Source organism: Symsagittifera roscoffensis, chromosome 10 (genome assembly GCF_963678635.1).
Source record: "Symsagittifera roscoffensis chromosome 10, txSymRosc1.1, whole genome shotgun sequence".
NCBI lineage: Eukaryota > Metazoa > Xenacoelomorpha > Acoela > Convolutidae > Symsagittifera > Symsagittifera roscoffensis.
The window spans coordinates 8,509,310-8,529,755 of record NC_087071.1 but is presented as its reverse complement, the minus strand read 5'-3'; the positions used below and the strand labels follow the sequence as shown (position 1 = coordinate 8,529,755).

General features: G+C 40.7%; 2 protein-coding genes across 2 annotated transcripts in view; both read right to left on the bottom strand.

Moving 5' to 3' along the window:
• The window catches only part of LOC134855191 (uncharacterized), a 623,579-nt gene that overhangs the window by 520,356 nt on the left and 82,777 nt on the right, over window positions 1-20,446 (bottom strand). The window lies entirely within an intron of this gene.
• Window positions 8,762-13,133, bottom strand: LOC134854967 (uncharacterized; the record flags this gene model as incomplete). Its single annotated transcript, XM_063871347.1, is given in 4 exon segments — window positions 8,762-8,814; window positions 11,670-11,928; window positions 12,192-12,404; window positions 12,891-13,133. Coding segments are annotated over 4 exon segments (768 nt in total), but the record flags the coding sequence as incomplete, so codon positions are not given.

Genomic DNA, 20,446 nt, shown 5'->3' with positions numbered 1-20,446 from the left:
ACAAAAAGTTGCTGGGAAAACACTGAATTAGCTGAAAGCTGCTGAATTGTTGCCTTTGAGTTCTGGAGATAAAAAACTTTGCGAATTAAAATCTTTTGCCGTCTTCTTAAGATCCGACTGTTTTAGCTCAGCTCACCTTCGGGATACCTCAGTGACCTCAAACAAACGGAAACTTGATCAAGTTGATACAAGAATAGCACTACGAGGGAACTGAAAGCCATACCGAAACTGATATTCGCCTTAAGTGGAAAAAAAACGAGTTCCAAAATCAGAAGTTTGTCGATGACAAACAACGGTAGTTGAATGGGGATAAATTGATCAAATGTAAGCTTGGACAAAATTCTCTCAGGCTCTCTCAGCTATGATTGCATCGGTTTTTGGGCCATTACATAGCGAACATGAGAAATGGGAGGCTTGATCCCTTAACATCTTAACTTGGTAAGGTTACCAATACTTTTGCATCAAAATTGTTCTGTTTGCAACCCTCACACCCACAAGGCAACCATCGGCTTCAAATAATTCAATAATCGCTGGTGGAACCGTATACTACAACCGTAGCTTTGCCACTAGCAATTCCATAATCATAGAGCAATCGTATTTTGCACCATTGAGAATACCTAGGCCACATAATTTTCTTCCTGCTCATACCAATTATCAACGTCTGATCGGATAACCGTACAAGATTTGTGATAAATCACCACTGTTAGTCGAAATGATTCATTGCTGCAATGGAAATTTGATCATAACAACGGCGATCCGTTGCAGTGATACAAATTATTGAGCAGTTCAAAACTCTGTCGGCTCGCTAAACTGTCTTATGATGCTCAGTTATTATACCTCGACCGGCAAAACAAAACCAGTCATAGCGCAAATCAATAATAGCGATGCAATGTACAAGGGTGCTCTCGTGAAACATGAGCAAAAATTTGGTCAACCAGGACTCGTCGGCCGTCAATATCTGGATAAATTTAGCATTACAACCTGTTTTGAACTGGCGATCATCCAATCTGGAGAAAAGGAAGTCAAACTGGCAGCAGACTTTTGAAGAAAGCAAAATTTGTTGGGACTATCGTTAGCCGAAGGCTGGGAAACCTTGTTTTTAGATAATGAACCAAATCAGAACCCTAGACAAGTGGGTTAAGAAAGAAGTGGAACGCATGTTCATCGTGGACAACGTCAGTGTAGCCACTATTGTCCCAAAATGGATGCCCGAGAAGAACGTGGAAATATGTAACAAATCCTTTTGGGATTCGAATCAAAAGTTCCGGCGGTGATAACGGACAACGACGTAGCATCGAAGGGTAAGGTTACGGAAAAATTCTAGACAGACGCGCAATAAAAAATAGGCTCCCTTCTAAGTTCAATGGACTGCTCACACAAATCGGACTCGCCAAGATTATCGGTTCGTTCCAAAAAGGTACTATGGGTTGACCGACATGCCAGCCATATTCCAGCAAGCGTTAGACAAAACACTACCAGGACTACAAAAACGTACTGCTTCTTAGATGGCATTCTTATTGTCACCAAAGGTGGCTGAATGGAAGATTTTACATCAGTTGAAACCTGTCTCGAACGTTTGGATTCGGAAAACTTCTCCGTGATTATCAGAAAAAATTAGTTTCTTAAAGAGAACATTGATTGGTTCGGATTTCAAATCAATGCGAGTGTTCGAAACCAATAAAAAGTAATATCGATGTTATATCCAAATTAGCTATAGGTCGGCGGTAGCTGTATCCGTACGAAGGAGGTAAATTCTTGCCTTTCTTGCCTTTAAAGATTCATACAAACAACAAACATGTTCATCGCCGAAAGCGACAAGTGAAAAACCGATAGAAACGGATGAGAGTAACAACAAGGCCTGGAACTTTCTGTTGTTATCATCAGTCCAAAGTTGAGATGAAACGGCCAAAGTCACAATAAACGACAAAATGGCAATAAGACTGTTGCGGAGTTCCAACCAAAAACTGATTGAAGCGCTGACTAACAAAAAAGAATGAACTTTGAAGGAATTGAGGGACTACATACTAGCCAAACATGAGGGTTGATGTATCAGGGCAATTACTCTTATCATCACTGGAGAGAATATCAGATGGAAGCAGGAACCGTGTGGGTGGCCAAGAATGTGGCCATACCGTCAGTTTTGAGAGATGCATGTGTAAACACTACACGTGCATCTTTCAACTACCCCACACTACCCTCCCCCTTTTCCACACTACCCCTATCCCTGGCTAATCTTTCGGCATCTGAGAGGACATGATTGCCGTTGAAACAACGTTGCATCTTTAACCAGGGTGAGCTAGGCAGGAATCTCACACCCTTGAACACTTAATACGAGTGGAAATCACTTAAAAACTCAATTATACCTATGGAGAAAACTCAAAGAGAATTCGCCAGCCCTGCATCCAATGAAAATTACAAAAGTACACATTCTACTAGCCATAGATAGGTTTTTTAACCATGCTAATGCCAGAAATGCGTAAAGTTTTTAACGACAAAATCAAAAATTACGTAAATGTCGATATCAAGAGGAACGCGCTATCCGAGTAGACTTAGCGCCGTGTCCAACGTGGACTGCAATCACCGGAAGTAGCGAAAAAAATAACATCAACCTAATTGTGGCTTTGACACGCACTCACCGTAGTATGCAATTGGCAGAGAGATTTATAAAAAAGGATATCAGTCGAATGCGATGAATGAAGGAAGAGAGAAACGAATCTTTAAGATTAGATCACGCATATAACAAATTACTAGCCACTATTAGAACTACGGCCCAAAAGATGAATAGGACAAAAACCGATTTGGCAACTGTCAAGCATAAGTACCAAGCGTAATTAGTTCAACTCAAATTGGCTAAAGTAGTTAAGCCCTGTTCAGACAGGGAAACTGTAGGAACACCATTGATGTCAGAGGAGCAGATTACGCCGGGATAAAGATTCAAGCTGTGGCATTAGTATCGAAGAAAAGTGCGCAATGTCGAAACAAGAAAACGAATGAACCAACTAACTTTCGTAGTATTAACAAAGGACATATATGAACCATCAGACACACCAAAGGACAAAATCCGAGCATTCAATCTGATTCTGACCCGCACGACAATTCGGGGCAGGAAAAATAGGGTTCTAGATAAGGACTGGACAGAGGTGCCAACGGGCAGAGAAATTCTTCAAGCAACGAGCTCAACAAACGACGTTGAAACGTCCGGTGGAAAAAAGTAGTGGTTCGCAATTTGGACTTGGGCCTGACTATAGAACGCATTCCATCGAGGAAATTTGCGACCCGAAAAGGAGCACCATCAATCTGTAAGGCACAGCCGATCTTACGAGTCAGTCCTGCAAATCACAACAAAACACAGTCGACTGTTGTAGCTCAGCTCACCGACTGTTTTAGCTCAGCTCACCTTCGGGATACCTCAGTGACCTCAAACAAACGGAAACTTGATCAAGTTGATACAAGAATAGCACTGCGAGGGAACTGAAAGCCATACCGAAACTGATATTCGCCTTAAGTGGAAAAAAACGAGTTCCAAAATCAGAAGTTTGTCGATGACAAACAACGGTAGTTGAATGGGGATAAAATGATCAAATGTAAGCATGGACAAAATTCTCTCAGGCTATCTCAGCTATGATTGCATCGGTTTTTGGGCCATTACATAGCGAACATGAGAAATGGGAGGCTTGATCCCTTAACATCTTAACTTGGTAAGGTTACCAATACTTTTACATCAAAATTGTTCTGTTTGCAACCCTCACACCCACAAGGCAACTATCGGCTTCAAATAGTTCAATAATAGCTGGTGGAACCGTATACTACAACCGTAGCTTTGCCACTAGCAATTCCATAATCATAGAGCAATCGTATTTTGCACCATTGAGAATACCTAGGCCACATAATTTTTCTTCCTGCTCGTGCCAAATATCAACGTCTGATCTGATAACCGTACAGGATTTGTGATAAATCACCACTGTTAGTCGAAATGATTCATTGCTGCAATGGAAATTTGATCATAACAACGGCGATCCGTTGCAGTGATACAAATTATTGAGCAGTTCAAAACTCTGTCGGCTCGCTAAACTGTCTTATGATGCTCCGTTTTTATACCTCGACACATTAATCACCGGAAATCACCAGTTATAGCGCAAATCAATAATAGCGGTGCAATGTACAAGGATGCTCTCGTGAAACTTGAGCGAAAATTTGGTCGACCAGAACTCGTCGGCCGTGCATATCTGGATAAGTTTTGCATTACAACCTGTTTTGAACTGGCGTTCATCCCATCTGGAGAAATGGAAGTTGAACTGTCAGCAGACTTTTGAAGAAAGAAAAATTTTTTGGGACTATCGTTAGCCAAAGGCTGGGAAACCTCGTTTTTAGAAATGAACGAATTCAGAACCCTAGACAAGTGGGTTAAGAAAGAAGTGGAACTCATGTTCATCGCGGACAACGGCAGTGTAGCCACTATTGTCCCAAATTGGATGCCCGAGAAGAACGTGGAAACATGTAACAAATCCTTTTGGGATGCAAATCAAAAGTGCCGGCGGTGATAACGGACAACGACGGAGCATCGAAGGGTAAGGTTACGGAAAAGTTCTAGACAGACGCGCAATGAAAAATAGGCTCCCTTCTAAGTTTAATGGACTGCTCACACAAATTGGACTCGCCACTAATTTATCGGTTCGCTCAAAACTTTGTCAGATCTTTAGGGTGATACATCAGAAAGGTAGCAATTTTCCCATTGTTTTAAAAGAGAAAGTAGAAGAAGTTTTTTATGGTTTTCAAGATATCAAACATACTAAAAAATTGAAAAAACCTCAGACAACAAGTTAGTGTTACCAAATATGGTCAGCATTAAGCTGCATCTATCTATTAAATTAGCGGCATTAGATTTGACAGTCCTCAGCAAGTATACTTACAAGAAAAAACGATAGATGTCAAAGAATTTGCAAGACTGCATCGCAAAAGAGATCACTCGCTCGGAAAGGGATCCGATCTGGTTCTCGAATCTGGACCTGAAACATGCCTACTCTCAACTACCGTTGAACCTAGTGGTACGACCTGAGAATTATAGAGGGGAAAGCATTGGGAATCTACCAGTTCCAAAAGGGTTATGGGTTGACCGACATGCCAGCCATATTCCAGCAAGCGTTAGACAAAACACTATCAGGACTACAAAAACGTCCTGCTTCTTAGATGGAATCCTTCTTGTCACCAAAGGTGGCTGAATGGAAGATTTTACATCAGTTGAAAACTGTCTCGAACGTTTGGATTCGGAAAACTTCTACGTGATTATCAGAAAAAAGTAGTTCCTTAAAGAGAATATTGATTGGTTCGGATTTCAAATCATAGCGAGGGTTCGAAACCAATGAAAAGTAATGTCGATGTTATATCCAAATTAGTTATAGGTCGGCTGTAGCTGTATCCGTACGAAGGAGGTAAATCCTTGCCTTTAAAGACTCATACAAACAACGAACATGTTCATCGCCGAAAGCGACAGTGAAAAACCGATAGAAACGGATGAGAGTAACAACAAGGACTGGGACGTTCTGTTGTTATCATCAATCCACAATTGGGATGAAACGGCCAAAGTCACGATAAACGACAAAATGGCAATAAGACTGTTGCGGAGTTCCAACCAAAAACTGATTGAAGCGCTGACTAACAAAAAAGAATGAATTTTGAAGGAATTGAGGGACTACATACTAGCCAAACATGAGGGTTGATGTATCAGGGCAATTACTCTTATCATCACTGGAGAGAATATCAGATGGAAGCAGGAACCGTGTGGGTGGCCAAGAATGTGGACATACCGTCAGTTTTGAGAGATGCATGTGTAAACACTACACGTGCATCTTTCAACTACCCCACACTACCCTCCCCCTTTTCCACACTAACCATATCCCTGGCTAATCTTTCGGCATCTGAGACGACATGGTTGCCGCTGAAACAACGTTGCATCTTTAACCAGGGTGAGCAAGGCAGGACTCTCATACCCTTGAACACCCAAGGTTACCATGGAAGCCACTTAAAAACTCAATTATACCTATGGAGAAAACTCAAAGAGAATTCGCCAGCCCTGCATCCAATGAAAATTACAAAAGTACTCATTCTGCTAGCCATAGATAGGTTTTTTAACCATGCTAATGCCAGAAATGCGTAAAGTTTTTAACGACAAAATCAAAAATTACGTAAAGGTCGATATCAAGAGGAACGCGCTATCCGAGTAGACTTAGCGCCGTGTCCAACGTGGACTGCAATCACCGGAAATAGCGAAAAAAATAACATCGACATAATTGTGGCTTTGACACGCACTCACCGTAGTATGCAATTGGCAGAGAGATTTATAAAAAGGATGACAGTCGAATGCGATGAATGAAGGAAGAGAGAAACGAATCTTTAAGATTAGATCACGCATATAACAAATTACTATCCACTATTAGAACTACGGCCCAAAAGATGTATGGGTTGTCGCCATTCTAGCCAAACTTAGGACAAAACCGATTTGGTCACTGTCAACCATCAGTACCTAGCGTAATTAGTTCGACTCAAATTGGGTAAAGCAGTTAAACCCTGTTCAGACAGGGAAACTTTGGGAACACCATTGATGTCAGAGGAGCAACGCCGGGATATAGATTCAAGCAGTGGCATCAGAATTGAAAATGAAAGAAAAGTGCGCAATGACGAAACAAGAAAACGAATGAACCAACTGCCTTTCGTAGTATTAATGAAGGACATAGATGAACCATCAGACACACCAAAGGACAAAATCCGAGCATTCAATCTGAACCTGGACCCCACGACAATTCGGGGCAGGAAAAATAGGGCTCTAGATGGGGACTGGACAGAGGTGCCAACGGGCAGAGCAATTCTTTAAGCAACGAGCTCAACAAACGACGTTGAAAAGTCAGGTGGAAAAAATAGTGGTTCGCAATTCGAACTTGGGCCTGACTATAGAACGCATTCCATCGTGGAAAATTGCGACCCGAAAAGGAGCACCATCAATCTGTAAGGCACAGCCGATCTTACGAGTCAGTCCGGTGAATCGCAACAAAACACAGTCGATCTTGAAGAAATCTTCAGGAAATCGGTACCAGAAATCTATTTTGAGGGAAAAATCAGGGACTACGAAATTACGTCATAGAAAGCAAGAAGACGCATTACGTAGGCAATCGGCAGCAACCAAGGCTTTAACAGGTTTGGAAAGAAAGCGAACCTACAGTAACCAGGATCAGAGGTCCAGTTCAGGATCAGAAGTTTTCGATATCACAGACGCTGAGCCAACCGAACACAGGGGATAAAACACCCGAAACAATTTCCTCAACTACACTACAAGTAGATTCCAGCTTTGCAAAATTGAGTGACGTCTCTATCGACAGGGGTAACGGAGGTAACCTTAACAAAAATTCACGACTTAAGACACGAAAAATGCAAATCAGAGAAGAAAAACAAAGGCACAGACGACTCTTCCTTCAGGCAGGACAACAAAAGTTCCAGACAGATTTATTGCGGGGTGTTTAGATGAAACAATTTACTTTCAATTAAGAAGAGCGGCTTTACTTTGAAACAATTTACTTTCAATTAAGAAGATGAAACAATTAAGAAGAGCCGCTGAAACTAGGAGAGAAAACGCCGGCTGGTTAAATCGCGAAAGCCAAGCGACAATCAACTAAGTCCAAACCGATTATTGAAGCGAAGAAAAAGGAGCGCTAAAACCCAAAAAGAAAAAAAAACCGAGGGCAAGCAGCCTAAACGCCCAACTGTACAAAAAGCCTAAGGGGATCCAAAAAACTATAAAACCTAATTTTTAAATTTTTTTCGATATCAAGGGGACTGGATCATCTCACTCCTCGGATAAGGCAACTGGTTTTTTTTGGTAGTCAGTAATCTGGATGGTTACCCTTGTGTGCATGACTTACCCTTGTGTGCAGTAATCTAAATTCATTCAAGGGTGCATTACAGTTAAAATTGTCAGGCCAAATCAGCTGGTAATGATTGAAATGCTTTCAAAATTTGATTTGCTTTTTTGTAATTTGACCTTGATTGTGATTACGGTTAGACTTCAAATAATCCTAAAACGAAAATGTTATCTTGAATTAAAATTCGATTACTAGTTTTGTTTCCTTTCAATTTATCCTCCCGGCGAGATACTACAAGGGAAAAACACCATATACCCTTTATTTCCGGTTTTCAGGAAGAGCTCATCTGTGCTGAAGAGAAGTCAGGAATACCAACAAATTTTCTCCGCGCACGCCAAGTTAAAATCTTTGGAAAAGCGCATCGATAAAAAACGCTTTTCTTTCATAAGGCAAAGATATGTAATCACGGTTCATGCCCACGACTGAAAAGTCGTTCCGCGAGAAAATAGGGTCCTGCTTACGACCCGATGATTGACCCAAACAAGCCGGGAAAAGTTTGGCGCTTCTTCGATGGAGCATCCAAAAATCCTGGATCGTTCTGGTTCAAGCCGTAAAAATGAGGTTCCGTTAGTTCAATATGAAGTATCTGCTGATATGAAGGAAAGATAAACAATCTCGGCAACTGTTGTAGCGGGAGGAATCCACAGCCGATATCATAATGTATCAAAGCACTCGACATTTATTTGGAGCGCGCTCGGGCCTCCACATCTAATGTTTCCGCACTTCAATGAAATACTCTTTACAATCAAGCCTTTTTTCAGACGCACAATCTGCAGTGATGCAAAGTTTTTTCTGAACAATTAACTTGACTCATTGAAACACCCTGAAGAAGATTTACAAATGAGCGAAAATTACATGAACTCAGTTTGAAGAAGAACCACTTTGAAGACACTTTGGTAGACAGCTGAAGTATAAATAGAGAATTGAACAAAAATGATATACAGCGCACTGGTCTAGGCTTCATCTGTACAGTTTTTGAAATCTTTCGGCTGCTAATAACTTGTGATTGCGCGGCTCCACTTAAAGAATTAGGAAGAATCCACTGTCAACGGTGGGATGTTCTCCTTCCAGAAAAACTGACTGAAGACTTTTTCCATTGGCTTTCCAGCCTATTCATCTTTGGTCAGCTTGCAATTGAGCCTTGCTATTCTCCGTTTGCAGTTAACAAAAATGAGTTGCTTTGTTTGGAGATTGTTAGCAAGACATTATTGGTTCAGTTGGTTTTCTTCGTTCGCGCAGTTTATATAATCAAGATAATAAACTCTTCTTCATTCTTTATAAAACGCAATCAGCGTCAATGAAGGCTATTCCATACCTAATTTAGAATTGCAAGCTGCGTTAATGGCGAAACATTTCAAAAGAAGATATAATTAAAGTCCTTATCAACCCGATGAGCGATGCTCCTTTTGATCTAATCAACGTCAGTTAGCAACCTGCTTTTGTCATTATCAGAGTTGACGAGTGAGTTTAGATCGACACCGAAAAAAATCCTGCAGATAGGGGCCCCCGAGACATTGCCGTTGAAGCTCTGACAGTCAACAACAGGACAAAATGTTGAACGTTCCTCAGAACCTGTGACTGGCCCTTCCATCCAATTGTTGAGGTAGTTGCGAAAACATGATTCAAAGATACCCTTGATCTTTTTTTCGTTACCGCATCAAATAATATCGCAGAGTCGGTATCAACCACACAGGCATCAATTGGTCTCACTAAGAATCTTTTGTTAAGCTGTTACCCACCGTAGCATTTATTCTCACACTAGGTCCTAAATTCCGTCATTGTCGTGGAGAAGTACTTACAATAATCAATCCCTTTGAGCTTGAACACTCAAAAAAATGAAACAATGCCTACATCATAACGAGACACTAACGCCAAAGCCTAAATTGTTTCACTCTGAGAAGCATGTAAGAAATTTGAATGTCGTTGCAACTTTATCCCACTTTGTCTGTCAGGTCGCATAAGCCATCTTTTTGGTTTATCTGCACTAAAATCATGATCATTATTTTATGAACTACCTTCATGCTATCGCCCATTTGGAATGTACCAACTGTTTAGATACACCACCTTCAGTCATCCGCTTGAAATTCAATTCCTTTTAGCAACATTGAACATATCTGCGAGTTGGGCCCTGAACGGTAGATGGAAACAGTCACACGTTAATGTCTGAGGTGCCAGTCGAGCACCTGGGATCCCGCCAAACACCGTTCAATAACTGCAGTTTTTCCGGAAAAATTTCCTGCATTTTGTTTCATTTTTTTTTACCACAAGAGTCATCCAAATAGAAGTATTTCCCTATATGGAAGATACGTAGGCAGATAGGAAAGGTTTATCGCTCTGCATAGAACTGCGTCAACAATCTAGTCCAACAATGGAAAGATTTTTTTCGGCGGAAGAAAAAAGAATTTCTTTTGTTTGCTGTTAGCGTTGAGCGATCTCGAACCCTCTCTTTTTGCACATAAATGTTAGAATTAAAACAAACTTCCATCTTTGCCTCACCGCAATGAATCGTGAGAAAGGCTTGTTCATAATCTAAAGGAGTGTTCTGTTTGATCCGCGCACCTCATTAATTTACTGAAAAAGTTCCTCAGACGACTTTCTATAAATATGCGTCCTCTTACACTCGTGTACAATAAATTTGAGCAGTACGACTATTGAACTACTACTGGGACAACTCTTTGTCAGTTTTCCTTCAGTCAAAACAGACGACCACTTCGCCCGATGCAAGCGCTACTTCGTTGCGGATCTGGATTCATTAGCTACGAGAAAATGTGGCTTCTCTCATTAAATTCGGCGCAGAATTGCCCAGCATGCTGACCTCAGGTCCAGAGATCTTGTTTGTATTGTCGAGGAAAGAAGCTCTTGTGGGTATTATCAACTAGCACGTGTCATAAGCTTTAACTACGACAAAGACGCAATTGCCTCCTCCACAAAAACCGCTACCAGAGAGTGAGGTCCTCGCTTCTTAGGGGTCCCAAGATGTTTCTTTATGAAATACTTGCGTGAAAGTATCTAAAGCTTGTACTAGTAAAGTAGAGAGAGAGAGAGGGTAAAGCGACAAACCGCATTGGTCGGGAGGCTAACACAACTGTTCATAGGTGCCAAATACAATATAAATTATCCGTCGGCGCGGGTTCGAGACCGTCTCGGCCCAACTTATTTGTCTATTTCTATTCAGTAGTTATGTTTGCATTCGTACAAAAAACGCGAGACCATTTGATGTCGACTATATCTGACCTGAAAAAGACAGGTTTTTGGCCGATAACTTTCGTGTTTGTCAAAAAATGCTGCTGAAATTGATAGAGACCAACGTTTACGTTTGCAATTTTAAACGTCGAAATATGTACTTAAAAATACCGAAATTTATGACAAAATTTTTTGTTCCTTTATCCAATTATGTGCAGTTATATCAATAAATGTCAGAACCAGTTTTTTTGTCTATCAACAACCCGATCTACCCTTAGACCGGAGCAGTAGATAATAAATATTGTTTCACGGATGATTGAGCCATGCTTCATGAATGCAGGAATCAGCGCAAAATCACAGAAAAGTCTGTCAAATTCTCGACTAAATAGACGTTGGTCAAAGACTAAAACCTAATTTGTAAAGATTGAGTTTTTTCTGAATCAGCAATGGTTATATCTGAAGAACCCTTCTGGGAAAACTTTGCAATACTTTTATTGTCAACCAATCAGAATCGATCATTTTTGTCTGATCTCGTTAATCCGAGATTTGATAATTGGGGAGCAGTAGAAACAATACCTGAAAATCCTCCGGTGGTTCCAGTACGCGAGTAGGGATAGAGCAAAACGACTTGAGCATTAACCGCCTGAAAGTTCTGTGCCACGCTTTGGATTTGAGGCGCCAACGGAAACGTGTGAACTGTAGTAGTGAACGCACTCATTGGTACACTGGGGACATAATAATCATCCTCACAGTTGAATGTAACTCTGTCGCATTTAGCGGGTGCCGCATAATATTCAGTTTTCAAGTGGCAATCAATTTCAGGGGGTATTGTTATCTACCATTACCTCACCCCTAAACTACTAACATTTGCAACATCCCCCCCCCCCCCACCCCCCAATACCCCAATCACTACAGCCCCAAAAAATTGTAATCATACCCCCCAAAAAAACTACTCTAATTAAACCAAAAAATTCGCACCCTGTTTTCTATTCTTTCGCCCCCAAGGTTTTAGCATATTTTTCCCTATCACAATCACCTCTGGAAAATAAGTATGAAAATAAAAAATTTTGTGTGGTTCCAATTTTGTAAAAAAAAAACATTATTTCTTGTTAAATTTTCTATGCGGAAGCCATGCAAGTATTTGTGTCCAGGGTCCCAGTAGTCGCTGCTTTCATTCATATTTCGATTAGCGGCGATTATAGTAGCCCCCGCAAATATGGTGTTGGTTTCGGATTTCACAAAAGTAAGGTCGCACTTTGTGACGAAAGAGGGAAGGACCCATTCTAAATCAATCGAATTGGCGAAAGGCAGCTGAAACAGTAGTATTTACAAAACAGGCTTAAATCATAAATGATGACAAGTTGTTCGCAATATTGGGGATTTTAACCATTTTTTCATTAAAAAAACGGTGCGTTTTAGATGAACCTGAAAACCTGATTTTTTGACACGGTTTTTACTTAAGGATCGAAAGAGAGATTGATTTCAGACATCAGTATAAGCAGTTGTAGCTTAACTAGCTTCGTTCGGATTTGATGATCGGAAGATATTTTGTCATCTAGTTCTTAGTCGAGATTTTCAAAGAACCGCTTGAACAGTTTGAATGCTTTCTTGCAGAAAAATGAGCGATTTGTTTTTCTGAAACTTTGAGTCGTTTGTTTTGAAAAGTTTTGAACGTAATCTCGACTCGTGTTTGAGTGGCCGTAATTGAAAACACGCATATACTAGAAGCAGAAAGTATAGAAAATATAAGAGAAAATTTAGTGTAATATAAGAAAAACAAAAAAAATATAGTGTAACCGGGTCTGTGGAGTGCGAAGACTTGTATGACCAAACCACTTCGTCCGGAGCGCCAACTATGAGACTATCTGGATAATCGACCGAGTCAGACACTTTGGGTAGGATAACTGGGTTTAAAAGCAGGAAACTAGTCTCGTAATCAGGGCCCTGTCTGCCCGGAGCCTCGTAAAATTGAACAACCCAATAGAAAGTGTCGTAGTAGAGGGAAACTGTGCTCTGAGGCTGATTATCCAAATTGAACACCTGTGAAAAAAAGTGCAGCGGAATTAAAGAACCCTCCTTTTTCCCCTCATAATAAATTAACCCATTTTGGTAGCTTCATTTTTAAACTCTTGCCTGTGGGCTATGATGAAAAAACGCCAAATTCAATCAAACTTTTAGAATTTTTTTTTTCATATGATCCGCTCGGAGTTTCATTCATATTTTCGCTTTTTGCGGTATATCTTAAAATATGATCGCAAATTTTGAATAGTAAACAATTACACTCCATATCTTGCACTTAAATTATATAATTTAAGAAGAACTATTTCATGATCAGATCGGTTTACTAATATCTAGAATAAATTGATCTCCAACACTAAATGTTTTCAATATTTTGGTTTGAATCTTTTGACACTGCCTGCGTAGATAAATAGCAGCGAAATTAAATAAAACAACCAGTTGGTAAATCATACAGTGTTGATGCAGTATAATTATAATAATTTTTAGAAGTCTGATGATTAAATGAGTACATATCCATACGTAACGCCATACGTACTAATTCTTATAAGGCACAGTCTCTAAACTGATTCGAGGTCAGTGTCAGCCATACTTAACATTCAGAGACTGAATTTAAGTTGCTATTGGAAACGCCTTATTTGCATGAGCTTTAGATGTTTATAGTTTGGATCGAAGTTTAAATAATCACAGAAGTTGTGGCGGTATATAACAGAGACATAGAACATCAGATTCAGATGAAAAGCATTATCGAACACAAAAAAAGCCCGAACATATCCGACCAGAGATAGATGGAACCTATCCGGCGTGACAAACAGCCGCAGAGCTCTATCTGAGATTATTCTGTGAATAAACATTCAGCTGGTCATGAAAAATACCACAAAACCAAGACTTAAATGTGTGTCCCTGTGATATTCCTAAACTGCGTAGCGTGTTGTGGAATAAAAGTAAGAAGAGATACTGTTAATTTACTGTTCTTGATCTTGTCTTGTTAACAAAGTTTAGTAGCTGAGATTGGTTACTGTTCAATAGCTTGAAATATGAAACACTGACCAATTCATCTATAAAGTTTTAGTAACACCAAATGGCCTTGACCACTCTTACATAATAATAACATAATAAATATAGTTAGCACATATGGTTACTGCAGATGCAGTAGCTAGCAACTGTCCTCAAGGTTACGTACTGCGGATCCTGCAGTACCACATTCCCCCAGGGACCAATAAAATTTTATCTAGTACATATAAAATTTTATAAATAAATAACAATACTACGAGTTTTTCAGCTCAGTTTTTGTGATCCCATCGATGATGAAGGTGTTTAGTTTTTACTATAAGTTTTTCCAAATACCTTCTTTCTATTTTAAGTGTTTCTTAATTTCTAGGGGCACTTTCCACTGCGTGCTCCACGGTTGTGTCGTATCCAATGCGGCATAACCAAACTTTTTCCGAAACAAATGGCGTTCTAGAAGCTTCAATCGGGTTTCCATCGGATTATTCTTGTCCGTCTTGACATTCGCCAGTCCGTATCGATACTGCTCTAGGGCCATTTCATTAATGTCTGCTTCTTCGTCCGCGCTAATGTACTTAACCGAATGTTTGACTGGGCTACCCAGTCTTTTGGGCCCCTGGTTTTTCGTGGTTCGCTTACTACGTCTCACGCTCGCACTCCCTTGTTCGTCTACGACTGAGTCGTCCGAAATTCCTGATGGAGATCCGTGTTCGCCTGTCGTTTCTGTCTGATTTTCCGTTCTCGATTTAATTATTTCGTCCGCCGTTCTCTCTGCAGACTTCTAGTCAACACTTGATCGGCGAGGCTTTGCCATTTCTCGTCTCCCATGTCCTGTTTTTGGAACGCATTCAAGATTGAACTAGGTGAGGTGTCCCTTGTTATGCGCTTTTTAGACTGTCTAGCTTTGGGGTTCGAACTGCTCGGTTGATCAGTTTGGTCCACCGTTTCTGTTTGTCCTGGATCAGTGACTTCTTCTGCTGTTACAGCAGCTGTCTTTTTATCCACTTTCCCTTTGGATTTAAGTGTTCGTTCCCTTTTATCCTGCGAGTCCCCTATCGAGTTTAACGCCACCTGCGCTTGTGTTTTTGGTCCCGCTGTCTTTGGACCTCCGAGATTTGGTTTTGCTCGCTTTATTGCTAAATTGAGTCCCCCACCAACAGGTGTGTCCCTCGAAGTGACCACAGTCGCGCTGTCTTGAAACAGGTCCCTTAACTGTTCCCTCGATATGTTCAATTCCTCCTCTTCCGATATCGTGTCCTCAAGTAGCTCGTCATTTTTCTTCTGGTGCTTACTCTTTGGCTCCTCTGATGGACTCTTTGCCTTCTCCTTTTGGCTTGTCCCGTCCTTGGGTATCTTCGTAGGTGAACTCGTCATCTTTACCAGATCACTTTTGCGGTATACTGCTCCTGCAGCTGTTGTCACTGTTTTCGGTGAATCAAACGCAACTTTCCCTTTGAACGGTTTTGTCAGTGCCGCCCCACTTCTTCTTGTCTTGTCTCTGCGGCTGAGGTCGTGACTGTTCCACTCCGACCCCTTTGGTTTGTCCTCGACAAATCCCTTTTCCCATGAGTAAAGAAGTTCCTTTCGCAACTGTGGGTCGATTGTACTTGTGTTGTCCACTAATTATTGGAGGTTGGGTCCGTCATATCTACGCCGCTCTGCATTCCAGTTTGCGTTAGCCTCTAACAGGTTCCGGAGAGTTCTTGCTCTGTTTTTCTCCTGTGTCGACATACTCGCCTGTTTGAAGAGAGGGCTGACATCCCTGCTTTTCTGCCCTTTTTTGACAATTTTCAGAGAATCCCGAGATTGGTCAATCCTCTTCTTGAGTTGGTTTGCAGTTAAGGCCGACCTCTCCAGATGCTGCTTATCTAAATGATCAGAGAATTCTACAAATCCATCTCGTATAATTTTAAACTCCGTTTTTGGTAGTCTACCGAAATGTGCTTCAAACGGTGATTTCTGAATGGTTTTCTGATTTATCCACCGCATGTCCCTAATTATCGTACTGAGACATAGTTTAATCGACTTTACATTTTCTTTCAGTAGCATCACCCCCAAACGCCTTTTATGGTTTGAAGTGTTCTTTCAACTAGACCACACCCGCGATGGTCGCCCACCGGGCAGAAGTTTTGTTCTATGTTATTTTCGAGACCGAATTTTTTCATTGCCTTTCCTTTGAATCCGGAAAATTGATTGGTTTTCATGGATTCTGGGATTCCGTGCGTATCTATGTACGACCGTAGGAATTTTATAGTGGATTTTTCCCCCGTTGATTTGGTTACTTTCACCGAAGGAAACTTCGAAAACCAATCAATCGCTGTTAGCAAGTAGATTTTCTTTCCTTTATATTCTTCTAAAGGTCCTGCGTAATCTGATTCTCTTGACCCGGCTGCGATAGCAGTGGCAGTGGTTGTGAGGAATTTTTTGGTAATTTCTTACCATAGCGTGTACATTCTCTACATTCTTCCGCTAAGTTCACGATATCCTTGTGCATGTGGGGCCACCACAAATAATTAGACACGTCAATCGTTGCCTCTTGCCCCGGATGTCCTCTATGAATGCGTTTCATAACTGCTTGATGCAGTTGAATTGGTACTGCTAGACTATTGTCTACCAGAATGCAGTCATCGATTACTGAGAGTTGATTCCACAGCGGATTCGTGTATGGGCCCATGAGCTCAAATCCTGCCCGATCCCTCCTCTCTATTACGCGTCGTAATCTGTCTATCCACACATCCTCAGAGATGAGTTCAGCCAACAGCGTTTTATCGAACAGTTTCGATAAACTGAAACTCCCGACGTCTCCCATGTCTGTCAGTGAGTTCTCCAACTGAGTTTGCCGTTTGTTGATGCTTTTCGATGGTTGAATTTCGCTGACCTCTTGACTCTGATCGTCGTCCTCCGCGGTTAGATCCACTTCTATGATAGATTTAATTGGTGAAACTGAACGAGTACCTGCTCTTGGGCTACTCGTGACCATCTGAGTTACCGCCTCCAGCTCTTTGATGTTTCCCGACATCTCTTGATCTTTGCTGACCAGATCCCAAATGGATAGTAAGTTTTTCGTTTCCTCTGCGTCTTGATCCCACATTACTGATCGTGCAGCACAGCTGTCTTCTTCAAAACTGTCTGACCCCGATCTATCTAGTGTTCCTCTCCTTATCCGACACGTTCGATAAAAGGTAGTCTCGGTTATTTCTTCTTCTGTTAATTTATCGCTCTCCTCATGTGTCCTACAGTCTCCGATCCGCACTGTCTTTTTCTTCATTTTTCCGTCCACCATTTCTTCTGAGACTTGTTTACTATTTTGGATTAAATTGACCGACTGAATTGCTCTAGTGAAATTGACAAAAGTGTTTGGATTCAACAAGTTATTAGTAGGCAAAAATCTGAATTGCAACCGTTCTCGTTCCGGTCGAGCTTTGTTCGGTTTTTGACCGTTTTGTTGCTATGGCAACCACGCCTGGACTTTGACAACTTGTCTTCTCTTTTCTGTTTTTGAGAATATTCTAGAACTTTTTCACTCTGAATTGTTACATCAGTATCATTCAGCCGACTGTACAAACAGTCGAGTGCTCTATAAAAACACTTAATTGAAGTGATCACAAATTTTTCATCCAATTTAGTTTCTGGGTTCTCCTGTTGGTTCTTTAGATAGATAATCAAATATCCCCATATCTTTTCCCGGAATATGGACGATTTTCAATTGATAAGGCAATAATCTATCCCCCATCTCGTTAAACTTGATTGATATGTTTTGTTAGACCGATTGCCTTCTAAGGCGGATGTTAATGCCTTATGATCAGTGACTATTACAAATTTTTTCCTATTAAGTAATGTTTGAAACGATCAACTGCCCACACTACCGCTAACAGCTCAAGCTCATTAGTAGAATACTTTTTTTCTTGATTATTCAGGTAGCGCGATGCGAATGAAATTGGAATCCATTCATCCTTTTCTGTTTGTTGCTCTAACGATGCCCCTAGTCCACTATGGCTTGCATCACATTTGACCCGAGTATCCCTAATCGGGTCATAATAATTCAGTTTAGCAATGTTTGCTACTGCTTGTTTGATTTCTCCGAATACCTCAGTGTATTCGGGTCCCCATTCGAATTTTTTTACTGGGACTTTAATATTTTTCAGTTTTTTCTTTTCATTTTCCTCACGCAATAATGCTCTAAGCTTGTCTGTCAAAATAGCTGCATTTGGTATAATTTTCGAAAGGTGATTAATACTACCTAGAAAGGATCTAAGTTGTTTGAGCGACTTGGGGTGCTCTAACTTAAGAATAGCTCCCGTTTTCGTAATTTTCGGGGTAACACCACTTTCTGAAAGTTTGTGTCCATGCCAATTTACTTCTGTTTTAAAGAATTCACATTTCGACAGCTTCAGAGATAAGTATTACTTATCTAAGTTCATTCGAACGTCGGTAATTAGTTTTTCATGTTCTAGCTCCAATCCCTTTGAGACGATCAATATGTCGTCCAAGAAACAAAACGTGTTCTTAGAATTATTTAACGTTCGATCCATTGCTTTTTGAAATTCGGCTGGCATATCTGCCAACCCGTAGAATCCCGTCAAAAACCGATAAGTACCCGTAGCTTTCCCCCCTACGATGTTGAAATTACACTGTCTTGCAGTTTGCGATGTCAATTTTAACTGACTGTACGCATATTTCAAATCTAACACAGTGAAAAACAAGGTACCTGCTGCTTGTGCAGTTACCATCTGACTGACACCGTCTAATAGCTCCTCCACATTCGGCATCTGATACTTGTTTTTGTACAATTGTCTATTGATGGGCTTTGCATCCAGAGCCAATTTAATTGAGTCATCTTTCTTCACTGTGATGACAATAGGGGCTATGAAAGAATCACTAGTACACTTGTCTAACCTTTGAATATGGCCTTCTAGTAGTAATTTTTTTATTTCCTTCTCAACTATTCCTTGCACATGGATGGGTATTCTCCTCCCCTTTTCCTGAATCGGGCAGAGAGGGTACTTGAACGTTGTACTTACTACATGATGTATTGATCGTCCTTTTCTGTCAAACAGGGGTTTGAAATCATCATAGAATTTTTCTTTCCACGGCCCCGACTGTTCGCACAGCATAATGTCAAATCGGGATTTTTTTCTTCGGAGCGGGTCTTTGCGTAGTGGTTATACCCAATTTATTTTGTAAATCTAAACCTAAGATACACCGTGTCCTTCGTTCAGTTATCAGAAATGTAGCATCCGGAACTTCCCAGCCAGCGGACCGTATTTTTGCCTTCACAGCACCCAATATTGCTATTGGTTTTTTATTATTGTCCACGAATTGTGCTGGCAAGTTCAATTTTTCGACCGGGGTGAACTGTATTTTCCCTGACGAGTCTAAAATCTGTTTCGCCACTGTTCAACTTAGAAATGAAATTGGGCTTCCGGTGTCCACTGTTATATTTATTATTTGATTATCAATTCGGATTAGGGCTTTTAATGATTTCATCCTTCCCGATGTTGAATCTTTCCGAATGTCAATCTTTTTCGTTTCGAGTTTATTCACTCCATTGCTGCCACTGTTCTCTCTTACTTTCTCTTCGATGTTTCGATTTATGATCTCTATCTGATTGTCTTTTTGTTCAATTGCCATAACCTCAAATTCTTCGCACGAATCAAATGTTTGAATCAAATTACATTCTTCCTCCGAACTCTCTGTATTCTCGGTTATTTCACTGACTTGTTGCAAACGACACATTCGAGCAAAGTGGTTTGGTTTATTACAGTTCTTACATTGTTTTCCCATTGCCGCACAATTTTTCAAATGTCCATCTACAAATGGTTTGCCACACCTATTGCATTGTTTCCGATCATCTGCGTTATATTTATTCGATATCGCTTTTCTTTCCGGCTGTTTCCGTCTATTCCTTTCGCGAAAGGGTTTTCTACTGTTCTGATTCCTATTTCCCACCGCCAGAATCGGTTTCTGCTTGATTTTAATTTGAGAACCTGGTTGACTTATTGTTTGTGCAGTACCCAGTGTGGATTTCTGAAACGCCTGTGTCGATTGTTTGCTCTGCTCGAATTTTATCGCACGTTTTAACACTTCTTCAGGAGGTAATGTCTCAAACGTGAGTGTGTCCTGCAATGCTGGGCTTCGCATTTTAGAAATAAAGTGATCTTGAGCAGTTAGTGCGGCATGAAATGACTCTAACGATTCTCCCATTTCCTGCGATCTATTAAAAAACTTATAACGCTCATAGGTGATACTCCTTTGCTAATCTGGCCATCTCTTTAAATTTCAATTTCGAAATCTCAACATGTGGATTTTTTTGAACAAACCGTTTCTTT